The sequence below is a fragment of the Typopeltis vanoorti genome, chromosome 21 (assembly GCF_054136105.1).
Source record: "Typopeltis vanoorti isolate ZY-2024b chromosome 21, IOZ_Tvanoo_1.0, whole genome shotgun sequence".
NCBI classification, from domain to species: Eukaryota; Metazoa; Arthropoda; class Arachnida; order Uropygi; family Thelyphonidae; genus Typopeltis; species Typopeltis vanoorti.
The window spans coordinates 12,766,045-12,779,334 of NC_143569.1; the positions used below are offsets into that span (position 1 = coordinate 12,766,045).

Consider the following 13,290-nt stretch of genomic DNA (forward strand, 5'->3'; position numbering starts at 1 on the left):
TCACTAATTAAGCGGTACGCAGTGAAGAGAGACGGCTCAAATTTGCCGCCATCTCGTGGTCTCTAACCCTAACACAATATATTTAATGTCTGAAATAATGTGGGTTCTACGGTCGATTTTCTTGAGTTTACAGGACGAAAAACCCGAGTTTCCGGGAGGAAAAACCTGCTTGCCCGTGCCAGAGATCGACTAACTCGGGAACCGGTCGAAAAAAGGCTTAGAAAAATTTCCTCTAGTCGCCGACTAGACTCGAAACCAAGACTTCCTTCGTGCGGCCTAGCGCGGTGGTGTGCAAACGCTACATCCACTGAGCTACACAGGCTCTGTATATTATTATTTAATAAAAATAATTTTTTATTAAAATTATAATTACATATTTATATAACACATAATTTTTTTTTTTGTAACAATGAAATTCATACAAATTTTCCTTTTTTTTTGTGTAATGTATTAATAATAGTTATTGTACAGTATTGGTGATTTATACCAGCAGTTAAATAACATTGCATTTTTACAACATTTATGCAATAAATGAGATATATAAATTTACAATTTTTGATTTAATATATTTAAGCGCTGTAAACTATAGCACTTCAATGTAATACAGTATATGGTTTTTTCCTTTTTGTCGATCTTGCTCGAGATGTACTTTCTTAGCGTGCATCCTCTAAGCTTTTCTATTAAGCTTATTTGAGGATGACACTAGCCTGTCGTTGTATATGTTTGTAATTGTATGTAACGTTATTGTAATAATAATCGATCTCTGGCATGGGCAAGCCGTTTTTTCCTCACAGAAACTTGATTTTTCGCCCGGAAACTCAAGAAAATCGACCTTAGAATCCACCTGATTTCAGACAATAACACATTCTGTTATGATTAGGTACCAATAGATGGCAGTAATTGGATCCCGTCTCTTCATCGGTTGCCGCCTGTAGTTAAGGATAGTCAAGGGCCATATATCTCATTGGCTACTAGTGGAGATTGAATTGCCCATTTAGTCTGCAAAAGCCAGATAGGGTTAAAAGGCCTCGACTACTTCCTATAAGGGAATAAAAGGCATAAGCTGATTATGATTTGTAATAATAATCAAGAATTATATAAGTCAAGAGTAAATCAAGTGGGAGTTAAATGGATGAATAACACCATTAAGCTTGAGCTGCAAAAAAAGAAACAATTGTGGATGAAATTTAAGGAGAAAGGTGACTTGCAGGCACCTGAACAGCACAGGCCAGAAGGGTAACTAGTGTGGTAAGATAAGCAAAAGCAGATTATGAAAGGAAATTAGTAATGCAAGCTAAAGTAAATCCCAAACAGTTCTTTCGATATGCTGCAAGTAAAAGCAAAAATGTATACGGGAAAATCATTCTAAGGAATGCTGATGGCAGGGGGGGAGTAACTGAATGAGCTGAAATAGTAGAATTACTAAGCGAACAATTTGCAAGAGTATATCATCCAGGGTGTGATATTGCAGGAATGAGAGAACGAATGGCTGATACAGGAATTGAAGTGATTGAAATGGAGGTGAATAGTATTACAGAACCTTAATGTAAATACATATGTGGGATTGGATGGTATACCAGATCGAGTCTTACGTGAAGTGGCAAATGAATTGTCAGTCCCCTTCACCATATTGTTTAATTTAAGTCTCAGCTCTGGGTTAGTCCTGAGGGGGGTGGAAAGAGGGGTAAAATAGTTCCATTGCATAAAGGAGGTTCCAAGACTGCTGTTGCAAATTTCCAAGCAATCAGCATATCAGGAATCATTCTCAAGGTATTGGAGATATTAGTCAATAGCAAAATACAGGAATGGAAAGATGAAAATGGGATACTGTATAGGGGACAGCATGGTTTTGTGAAGGGTAGATCATGCTTCAGTAACTTGCTCACGTTTTATAATACAGTGAGGCTGAACCGGATAAGGGTAATGGATTTACAGTGATACTGCTGGACTTTGCTAAGACGTTTGACAGGATACCACGTAGACTTCTAATCAGTATTCTGCAGCACATCGGGATGGATATAGGGTTGGTGAGATGGATAGGAGGGTGGTGGATGGAGAGATAGTTTATTCAGGAGTGGAGTCCAAAAGAAGGCCTGTTACTAGTGGTGTGGCACAGGGTTCTGTTCTTGGACCACTGCTGTTTCATTTGTTCATTAACGATATAGGAAAGGATCTGAGAGAAAGTTTTCGCTTGTTTGCTGATGATGATGCAAAGTTGGGTAGAGCAATAGTGAATGCGCATGATGTCAGTATTTTGCAGGGATGATTTGAATAGATTGGCAGTCTGGGCTAATGAGAATGGATGTCAGTTTAATGTAGCAAAGTGTAAGGTTATCCATTTTGGGATGAAAAAAATCAGCTGCAGTATATCACATTGGTGGAACTGTACTCCAGGAGGTTGACAAAGCGAGAGATTTGGATGTATTGGTGAATATATATTACAAAAGTGGCTAAATCAGCTCATCAGATCAATTGGTTACTGAAGAATACGTTGCCGATTGTTTTTTCTCCCAGAAACTCAGATTTTTCGTCCCAGAAACGGAAGAAAAGCGACCATAGAGCCCACTATTTCAGACAATAACATATTATGTTGGGTTAGGGAACAAGAGATGACGACACTTGTCAGTCATCTCTTAATCGGTTGCCGCTTATAATTACTTTCCATAGCCTTGGGCCATCTATTTTTAATGAACTACTGGTAGAAATTGAATCGCCACCTTTATCCCCAAAAGATACATAAACTTCACCTACTCCATACAAGGGTATAACAAGCGTTAGCTGGGATTTTTTGGTTTATTTATATCGCAGCACCCAGTGAAAACAACATCATCAAGATAGAACTTGAAAAAATTACTAAAGGTTAAGATTTCGAAATCAAAATTGACCAGTTGTGTCCCACGTCACCGTCACTATGGATAAAATACATTACTCCTCTACGCTTCGTAACCATCATATATTTCAATGTAATATCAATGGTATTAAAATTTTAATATGCACTTTGCCTACTCCCTATAAGGGAATAAAAGGCGTTAGCTGATTTTTTGCTTTTTTTATGCACTTCGCATCCATGGTAACCTGGATGTATATCTAGTCTTGATTGGTTGGGTGGTTAAAAGTATGGATAAGTTGTGCCAAGATAATCCAAATTGTTTTGTTACACTTGATGAATTTTCAAAAAACTATCTAACTATTTAAAAGAATTAAACATCAAAAACTGCATTACTTCGAACAGTCCAAGTTTTACATCACTACGATGGGAGACATGATATTACCAGAGTAATGTGGATCTGATTTTTCATAGAATTTCGCCTGTGTAGCTCAATGGAAGCAGCACACGCCTATTCCACTAGACCACCTGAAGAAAGAGCATCATAAGTTCATTTCAAGTCACAGACTAAAAGAACTTTTACTAAGCTTTTTTTCTGATCAGTTGCCTCTTTAGATGCCCACTGGTAATCACAAGTTTTTTCTCCTGGAAATTCGAGTTTTTCTGTCCTGTAAACTCAAGAAAATTGACCGTAAAACCAACACTATTTCAGATAGTAAACATTGTGCTCGGATTATGAACTACGAGATAGTAGCACTTGTCAGACCTCTCTTGATCGGATGCCGTGTATAACGAATGATAGTCTGAAGCCAGTGTTCCCTGATTGGCTGCTAGTGGACATTCAAATCCCTCCCACTCAGTTTCTAAAAGTTACATAGAATTAAAACGTCCTTACCTACTCCCAATAGGGGAATAAATGGTGTTAGCTGATTTTGTTTTTAGGCGGAGACAGGGAAGAACAGAAGCCATCCGTGTAAGAGTCTATGCTTAATATATTTCGATTTTGCTAAAGCTTTTGATAGATTGAAACATAAGCTGGTAATTAAACTGGAACAGATGGGATTGGATGGAAGATTAGTACACTGGATTGTAGATTGCTGGCTGATAGGTATCAGCAAATTGTGCATGGGGAAGAGAGAAAGGTCATTAATGGTGCACCCCATGGGTCTACTTTGGTCCATTGCTGTTTAACTTGGAAGGGTTTGAATGTAGCCTTGCAAGGGGGTTTGGATGCAAGGTATAATATTGGTGGGAATATCTTAGAGGATGTGAAATACATGAGGCTCTGCGAGTGTTCATGGATAATGACCTGAAATTAATGGTGCACCCCATGGGTCTACTTTGGTCCATTGCTGTTTAACTTGGAAGGGTTTGAATGTAGCCTTGCAAGGGGGTTTGGATGCAAGGTATAATATTGGTGGGAATATCTTAGAGGATGTGAAATACATGAGGCTCTGCGAGTGTTCATGGATAATGACCTGAAATTAATGGTGCACCCCATGGGTCTACTTTGGTCCATTGCTGTTTAACTTGGAAGGGTTTGAATGTAGCCTTGCAAGGGGGTTTGGATGCAAGGTATAATATTGGTGGGAATATCTTAGAGGATGTGAAATACATGAGGCTCTGCGAGTGTTCATGGATAATGACCTGAAATTAATGGTGCACCCCATGGGTCTACTTTGGTCCATTGCTGTTTAACTTGGAAGGGTTTGAATGTAGCCTTGCAAGGGGGTTTGGATGCAAGGTATAATATTGGTGGGAATATCTTAGAGGATGTGAAATACATGAGGCTCTGCGAGTGTTCATGGATAATGACCTGAAATTAATGGTGCACCCCATGGGTCTACTTTGGTCCATTGCTGTTTAACTTGGAAGGGTTTGAATGTAGCCTTGCAAGGGGGTTTGGATGCAAGGTATAATATTGGTGGGAATATCTTAGAGGATGTGAAAGACATGAGGCTCTGCGAGTGTTCATGGATAATGACCTGAAATTTCAGGGAGATTTTGCTAAAATTGTGAGGACAGTATAATGCATCAAGAGAATGATGTGGAAAACACTGGCATTTAGGCATACGACTGTTATGATTCCTTTGTATAAGTCTTTGATGCAAGGTTTTCATCAGAAGGATGAAGAGATGTCAAATGGAGTTCATATGTGTGATTGACTAAGATGGTTTCTGGTGTCTGAAATATCGAATATGAAGGCACATTGAGGGAATGCAAATTGCTGATTCTAGTGAATAGAAGGACGAGAAAGGGAACATGATCGAGACATATTAGTTGGTAATTGGATTAATGTGGATCAGGCTTTTCATAGAATGGGTGGAGACAGGTGAAGAACAAGAAGCCATTCTTAGAAGCTGTATAAGCAAGGTGTTTGAAAGTAGTGAGGAGTAGGAGTTTTGCATGGAGTGTTGTTGGTGGTTGAAATGGATTGCCTGAAAGTGTAGTGAGTGGGGAAACGAATGAATTCAAGTTATGGCATGATGAGCTGTGTGGTGTGTTGGAGGACCTTCAGTGATGAGTCATTGATTCTGTAAAGGTCTACTTCTACTACTACTATCACTACTATCAATAATAATAATCAGCTAATGCCTTTTATTATGGAGCAGGCCTATCCACTGGTAGTCAAAGGTAGCTAGCTCAAGACTATCACTAATTATACATGGCACACAGTGAGGAGAGGGAGCTCAGAATTGCAGCCGTCTCATGGTCCTTAATCCTAACATTATGTTTTACTGTCTGAAAACAGTGTGGGATCTGCGATCGATTTTATTAAGTTTACGGGACGAAAATTCAAGTTTCGGGGGGAGGGGGAATGCCCTGCTAGAGATCAATTAACTCGGGAACTCTTGAAAAAAGTCATAGTAAGAATACCTCTTGTTGGTGATTAGAATAGAACTTACGACGTTCTTTCTTTGGTGAGTATAGTGCCAGGAATGCACATACCTTTCATCTGAGTTAAACAGGCGCTTGCAATAATAATACATATTTTACATATGTCCCTATGTTATGACAGACTAGCTTAGATCTTGGGTAGTACACCTGTATTACTAGTCATATTGCTGTAAATGATATTTGTAGTATTAGCTGTCTGGATTATGTGAATAAGTAATAAGTAGTAATAATAATAATAATATTCAACTAACGCCTTTATATTCCCATATAGGGAGCAGGCGAGGCTGTTTTAGCCCTTTCTAACTTTTGGAGACTGATGGGCACCAATCAGAGATAGCTGGCTTAAGGCTTTCACTAATTGAATTGGTAAGCAGTGAGACGGCTCAACAAGTGCCGCCATCTCGTGGTCCCTAACCCAATACATTTTTTAAGTGTCTGAAACAGTGTGGGTTCTACGGTAGATTTTCTTGAGTTTACGGGATGAAAAACCCGAGTTACCGGAGATAAAACCCGCTTACCCGTGCCAGAGATCGATTAACTCTGTAACCGGTTGAAAAAGCTTAATAAAAGTTCCTCTAATCCTGGACTAGACTTGTTCGGGCGGTTTAGCGCTATGGAGTGCAAATATAGTATGCCCACAGATTCGAGATTCTTTGACACTTCTGCCATGTCAACAGAAGGAGAATCCATTCTGATAATAGGATAATCAATCCGTATTGTGGGATGAATTGTTTATTATTACACGTCCAGAAAATTAACTTCTCTTTTATGATTATTGTAGTTTTAAAAGTGTTAACTATGTTGCTTGTATAACAGTTGGAAAATTTTACCTATAAAGCACGTTATTTCGCGTGTTGGTGACCAATTCGTACGTCCTTCATTTCTTTCTCCCTTTCAGCATGAATCGACTATTCTTGGCAAGTCTCCAAGCGAAGCTCTTTAAAGTGTGGGCGTATTATACCACTACCACTGAGCTACACAGGCTCTAGGCAGCAGAGGCTCTATAATAATAATAATAATTCAACGTACTGTTTGGACTGCGTAATAGTGTTCTACACCGTTCACCTTTTTTAGTGAGGTGTTTGTCTCATCATTTTTAAAAATTAAGTATTTTATCGTAGATCTTCTTACAGTTACTGAGCACGAAGCTTTTGCAGTTGGAGATATTTTTATATGATTCTGTTGACACATGTTGTTCCATATGATAGTAGCAAACCGTGAGTGCGTTTCGATTTTTATGTGGCGCTGAAGCACTTGCGGTCGGCTTAACTAGGTTTCGGTATTGCGTTTGTTTACTACTTTCGCCCAAAAGTGGTGTATTATTCTTTTCTCTTCCTTTCGTTTTCTTTTTTTTTTAATTATTTTTAAATTACGTTTCATTCTGAGCATTATCTTTGTGAAAGCCTTCAAGTTGAATGAATTTAGAATTTCAGACACTCTTAGTTATTCTGTCATGTCTTGCAAGGAAAGCAGTAATGATGCAAGGAATTTGGTAGTCGGATTTATCGGTGCTGGAAACATGGCTTATGCTCTAGGATTAGGAATGATAAAATCAGGTGTGTATATGGAAAACGTATTTCTACTTTATTGTTATTATAATGTAATATGATGACTTGTTGCCAAGGGTTCTTGTCCATTTTTGGTATATTATACCACAGCTACTAATATCCGATAACAGAGAAGGAAAAAAAAATAAAATAAAAAAACACAATAAATACTATCCGGTGCTAGCACGTCCTGATTTACTCAAAAGCTGGACAAGCTACAGCTGAAGACTTCAGCTGTAGTTCGCCCTTAACTTTTAACAGAGCGTACTTCAACTGCATAAATTTTCGGTTATTAATACTAAGGCGCCAGCCCCTTCACATTACAAGTGGCTGGCGCCTCAGTATTAATAACTGAAAATTGATGCAGTTGAAGTGGGCTCTGTTAAAAGTTGAGTTTAGGGGGCCACAACTTTAAATCCTGCACTGGGTTCATGTATTGAACGGCAGCTTCTCTCCAATAAAATCACAAAATCACATGATGTTGGTGGAAGTTACAGTGGTCATTTCCAACGACTTCAGTCATATGACAATGTTGATGAATCCCATTGTAGAATCTGGCTGCTGGGAAATGGCCTCTTCCAGATTTAACTACTTTTCTCTCTCTTTCTCTTAAAGGACATCCCATGACATAAGTGACCTAACCACTGGATGTTTGTTATGTGATGACATTCAGTTATCAATGGAGTTACACTGCACTTTGTCAGATAAAAAAAAAAAAAACATATCCTTTTACACACAGAAAAAAGAAAGCAGCAGTAATATTAATATAATAGAATTAGCAAAATAATCACCATAATAAACAAAAAAAAATAATAAAACAGATCACATTTGTATCAGTAAATAACAACAAATAACACCACACATCCTTGTAAAATGAAGAAAGAACAATGAACAGAGTTTCAGGATATTTGTTTTCTGCTGAGATAAGTAAAATCTCATGAGAATACAGAAGGGAAAATAAATCCAAAAGTGAAATACTAGCAGTACCACTGACATCGAGAGGAATCTCAACACACATTAATAGAAAGGAGGATTAAAAAAAACACCAATAAGTGAAGAAATACTACTAATAGTAGTAACAATGTTGACAAATGCAAGAAAAATGCACACACACACACACATGCATATATATGTATGTATACAAATAAATAAATATATATATATATACAATATATATATTTAATAATGTATGGTGATTGCACATGAGAGGTCACAAGACTTATAAGAAAACAGTGCCATGTGTGGGCAAGCATTTAAGGAGAAAGAAGTAATCTATTGCAAGTTGGAAAGTCAGGGTTTGTACTCAAAAATAGTATGCTCTTCCAAAGAACAGATGTAAAATGAAGGAAGATCATGTGTACAGATGTTGATCAGTGGCTGCACTAATTCTTACACAATTAGAGGGAGTTACCAATTCAGTGCAGTAGCACCCATGAAAGTTCTTTAAAAAAAGTAATGATGTAGACACAGTAAAAGCAGAAGTTAAAAAATTTTAACTTCTGTTCAAGTCGTATGGAAAAGGTGTCCATAACCAGGTTCTGATTAAAAATCTAAGTTAACTGTCAGTTCTTGAATGCATTTCCTCAAAACCTATGGCAATATATCTCATCCAGTCCCATTATTTTAATTACATCCAGAGCTCAGTATTTCAAACACACTCTCCTCCTCATCTTCTTGCAGTTCTAGACCTTGAATCCCTCCCCATTCCTTTGGTATTAAAAAAACCCCACTTTTCCAGGATAAAATATCCCAATAAAGTGATCATTAAACAATTAAATATAAAATTAAACATTAAACAATTTTAACATAAAAATATCATTCTTCTACAACCATTCCTCCTCATCCTACTGGCCACATAATGAAAGAATTCATTTTGGATTTTCCTTGTATCTCAGGGCTAGTCTCTTCTTATATTCAAGTTTAACCTTCATTACCATACTGGTCTCTCTCTCTCCTTGCCTGAGTCTTATATTCTTCGTGCATCTGCTCTTCACCTCTCTCCTTATATCTCTTCTGTAAACTCATTTTCACTTGCAGTTTGATATTGTTGTTATCCATTGCACACAAAATTGTGTTCTCGTTTTTGCTCAAGGTACAATCTTGCCATTGTCGTTAATAAATATTTCCTCACCAGTTCCCATGCGCTAATGATATTTCACCCTTCCAATTCCTCAATCTTTGAAACTGCCCTAGGCTGATTTCTAAGATATTATTATCACCTGCCTTATGATTCCACGTAAATTCCTTTCTCTTTGATTCTCCTGCATGTCTATTCATCCTCCAAGTTAGAACCACATGGTCACTCTCTCTCTCTCTCCAACTGGGTCAGGGATGCCATCACAGTAACAATCAGATCTGATGCTGTGGCCAAATCTAAAACTCTTGACCCTCATGTTGCTTTTACTGCATGTTGACTAACACAATTATGCCTCAAGAATTTCAGAAATTCCATTTCATTTACTACTACATGCTGTTTCCTTTTCCAAATTTATACTGCTGTAGTTAAAATCTCCTATAATGATCATTCTTTTTGCACTTGCCAAACTCAACTGGCCAGACATCTCCTTGTCCACTCTCTGTGCTCCCTGCCTTACATCAGTACCCCACTCAGTGTTTTGTCCATCTCCATCTCGCATCATATGTCCTCAAAACTATTAATACTTCACCACTGCATTTCCCCCCCCCCCCATCTTGCTGAAAGTGCTATACCCTGCTGCTTTTATTCCTGTCAGTATATCATCTGTCAATCATGTCTCATTGATCCCAATAATTGTTGGAAAGGCTGAGGCTATCTCTACCACCAGTTCAACTCCTTTATTCCGGATACCCCTGGCATTAGTATAAAGAAAAATCAATGCATTGTCATTGTTTCTATACCTATTATATTTATATTTTAATATTTCACACATGCACACACCTCGCTTGTTGTTGCACCTCGACAAGTACCTTTATTAGATCTAATGTTCAACATCAGTAACTTAGCTCCTGAGAGAGCTAATAACATTAGGATTGACTCACTAGTTCACTTTCTAGATCTTCTCCTCCCAAAAGGAATCTCTCTGCCAGCTCGGTGCCCTTAATAAACTACGTAATGACAACAGCATAGTCATACTAGGTCTGACAAGGGAAGTACTGCTGTTATCATTGATGCCAGTGAATACAATAAGAAAATGGATATTATTCTCATAGACCACGCCACATACAAACCTTTAGATTATGATCCTACAAATCAAGAATCTAAAAAGTCTACTCAAGAAAGTTTTTTTCTGGCCTCCTGGTATCACAAAAAACTCAAACCCTTTGGTTGGCATGCCCCCTTGGATATGTCTTGCCTGAGATTCTTAAACCCAATTCCCCCCATCACCACTATATTCTGCCTACTGTAAATTATCCAAGCAATTAATAAAATTTTTTGTCTCCTTTACTGGTTATATCACATCATATATAAAAAATTCTTCCCATTTTAAAAACTCCATTGATAATATAATTCTTAATGATACTGATATCCAAGTGAGTTTTGACATCGTCTCATTGCTCACTAACATTCACTAGTCTGGCCTTTCTAGACACCTTGGTCCTTTTCATTACATAGGAAATCCACTCATACAGGCAGATAGATTCACAAACTTTCCCATCTTCCCACTCTCAGCAATATGGTATCATAAAAACACTTACCCATAGAGCTTATAACCTTTGTTCAAATAAGACCTCTCTTGCAACAGAACTCAATCATATACACCATACTTTTCTGTCTAATGGTTACAGTTCCCACAATATCAAAAAAAAAAAAAAAATAATAATAATCAATCATTCCCCCAATCCATGATCTTCTCTTCAGAAAGATTTCAGTAATGCTATCACTATTCCTTATGTCCAAGGCATGTCAGAAAAAATATCCAGAATCTTAAAGAAATACAATCTTTGCATCACTTTTAAGCCCCACTTAAAACTAGCTACCCTTATCCACTCCACTAAAGACAAATTCCCTATCCCTCGTTTCAGTTCCAGATGTATTATAGATTCCTTGCTCCTGCAAGTTGGCCTACTATGGACATACAGGAAGATCAGCTGCCATCTGAATAGAAGAACACAAAAAAATATATCTACATCCCAATTGTGGTCAATCTCGCTTTGCAGCTCTCAGAATCCATTGGAAAAAGACCACTGTGCTATCACAATAAATTTAGAAGAGAAAGACTGCTTTTAGTCTGCTGCTGCTCTTAAAAATCAGCCTAATTTAAATAAATATGGTTGCATGAAACTTCACGAAATTTGGGAATTACTAATACTTTGAGATCTCAGTTTATCCTAGGCCGCCAACTGGTGTTTGTAGAGGACATCCCTACCTAATCAGGACTCTAGACTTTCTTCCACATGTTTCAGTTAGTTTTGTACCGCCTTGTGTGTGTGTATTACAAGTCTCATTTTGTACTCCCTGATGTTGTTTCTGTAACTGAGACAAAATACTCTCCCTGTCCATCTTATACTCCCTGATGATGTTTCTGTAACTGAGACAAAATATTGGAAGCATTAAATACTTCTTTTAATCATTTTCTAACTAACTGAGAGAAAATATTGGAAGCATTGAATACTTCTTTCAATCATTTCCTAGTGCTGTTTCATTCCATTAAACTATCAACATGACATCCCATTCATTTTCCACCTTGCAGCTTATTCAAATCCTCCTGAAGAGCCATGACATCAGTCCTATTAGGAAATTGTGCTAAATTGTTTTAAGAATTCTGTGCACGTTTCTCCAAAATATCCTCTCAGCTGTCGCTTCCTCTTGACCTGACGTTCTAAATATCATTTCACTGCTTTTTTCTGACTACTGTATTTGGCTTAGTTGTTAGCATATTTGCTTTTCAACAGACAGGCTATGCCAGTGATGACTTACCCAGGTGTGTCAAACTTTTTTTTTTTAAAAATATTGACATTGTTGATGTGCCACTTGCATATATGCATTATAAATGTAACTACATAATCATAGATGGTGACTTATACATATCATATTAGGCTATTTATTTAATAGGACATTAATATAAAATCTATGAATTCATATTATACAATTAATTTAATAAACTGAAATTACAAACTTACATTGCATTTAATGACTTTTCTGTTGCTGAGTGCTGGTAGAAAGTTCTTTCAATGAACAAACCTACCTTTGCCCTAACTGAGAGCAATTTTACACGATTTATCGCAGTTTTTTCATCAGAATACCAATATTTTTCAACATCCAAGGTGTGTCATCTGAAACCCTCAAGTGTGTCAGTGCTGACATGCGTGTCATAGGTTCGCCATCACTGGGCTATGCCATGGGTTCAAATCCCACCATGGAATATTTTATGAATTGTCTTCAGGTTAAAAACATTTTGTCTGGTTCTCTAAAACAGGGTTTCCAGAGTATGTAACTCTTAGCTCCCTCATGATACTAATACTAATGATGTACTGCATGTCTAACAGCCTAAACAGAATGATGGAGTATTACTTATGATACATGATGAATTGCATCTTCTTAGAGTGAAGAATTTGGAGAGAAATGGTGCTAATGGTTTTGAGAGTGTATGGTATGAGGCAGAGGCAGGTAGGACTGGATGTTTAATGAGATGCTATAGGCTAGGGAACATCAAGGTGAAGAGCAGGAGATGTTTAGGTAGCTAAGTTTGGCAAGTGCAAAACAAGTGAACATTATGCAAGATTTTAACTATGGCAGTATACATTTATTATTATTATTATTATTACCCAAGACCTCATGGAGTCAAAGACTCATTTGGGAGGTCCTTTTACACACACACACATCTCATAATACTGTCTCCAGACACCACACTCTCAGGCAAGGCATTCCAATCATTCACAACTCTGCACGAAAAAAACCTGCCCCTCACTCCCCTACTCACACCCTCTTTATACAGTTTCCAGGGATGACCTCTGGTTCTCCCCTGATCTCCCACTATTCTCTGTAGAACTTCTCCACCATTGATCTTATAACAACCCCTTACCAACTTGTAGGTCTCT

At 37.6% G+C, this 13,290-nt stretch overlaps 1 protein-coding gene across 3 annotated transcripts in view; it reads left to right on the forward strand.

The window, feature by feature from the left end:
• The first annotated feature begins 6,756 nt into the window (after nt 1-6,756).
• The window catches only part of LOC150094627 (pyrroline-5-carboxylate reductase 3-like), a 222,005-nt gene continuing 215,471 nt past the window's right edge, over nt 6,757-13,290 (forward strand). The window contains exon 1 of one of the 3 annotated variants that reach the window (XM_090411092.1): nt 6,757-7,281. In XM_090411092.1, coding sequence (XP_090267218.1) covers nt 7,179-7,281 — 103 coding nt within the window. In that variant the 5' untranslated portion in view covers nt 6,757-7,178. The remainder of the gene's footprint in view (nt 7,282-13,290) is intronic. The other 2 variants (XR_016550124.1, XM_090411091.1) reach the window with 2 other exon arrangements.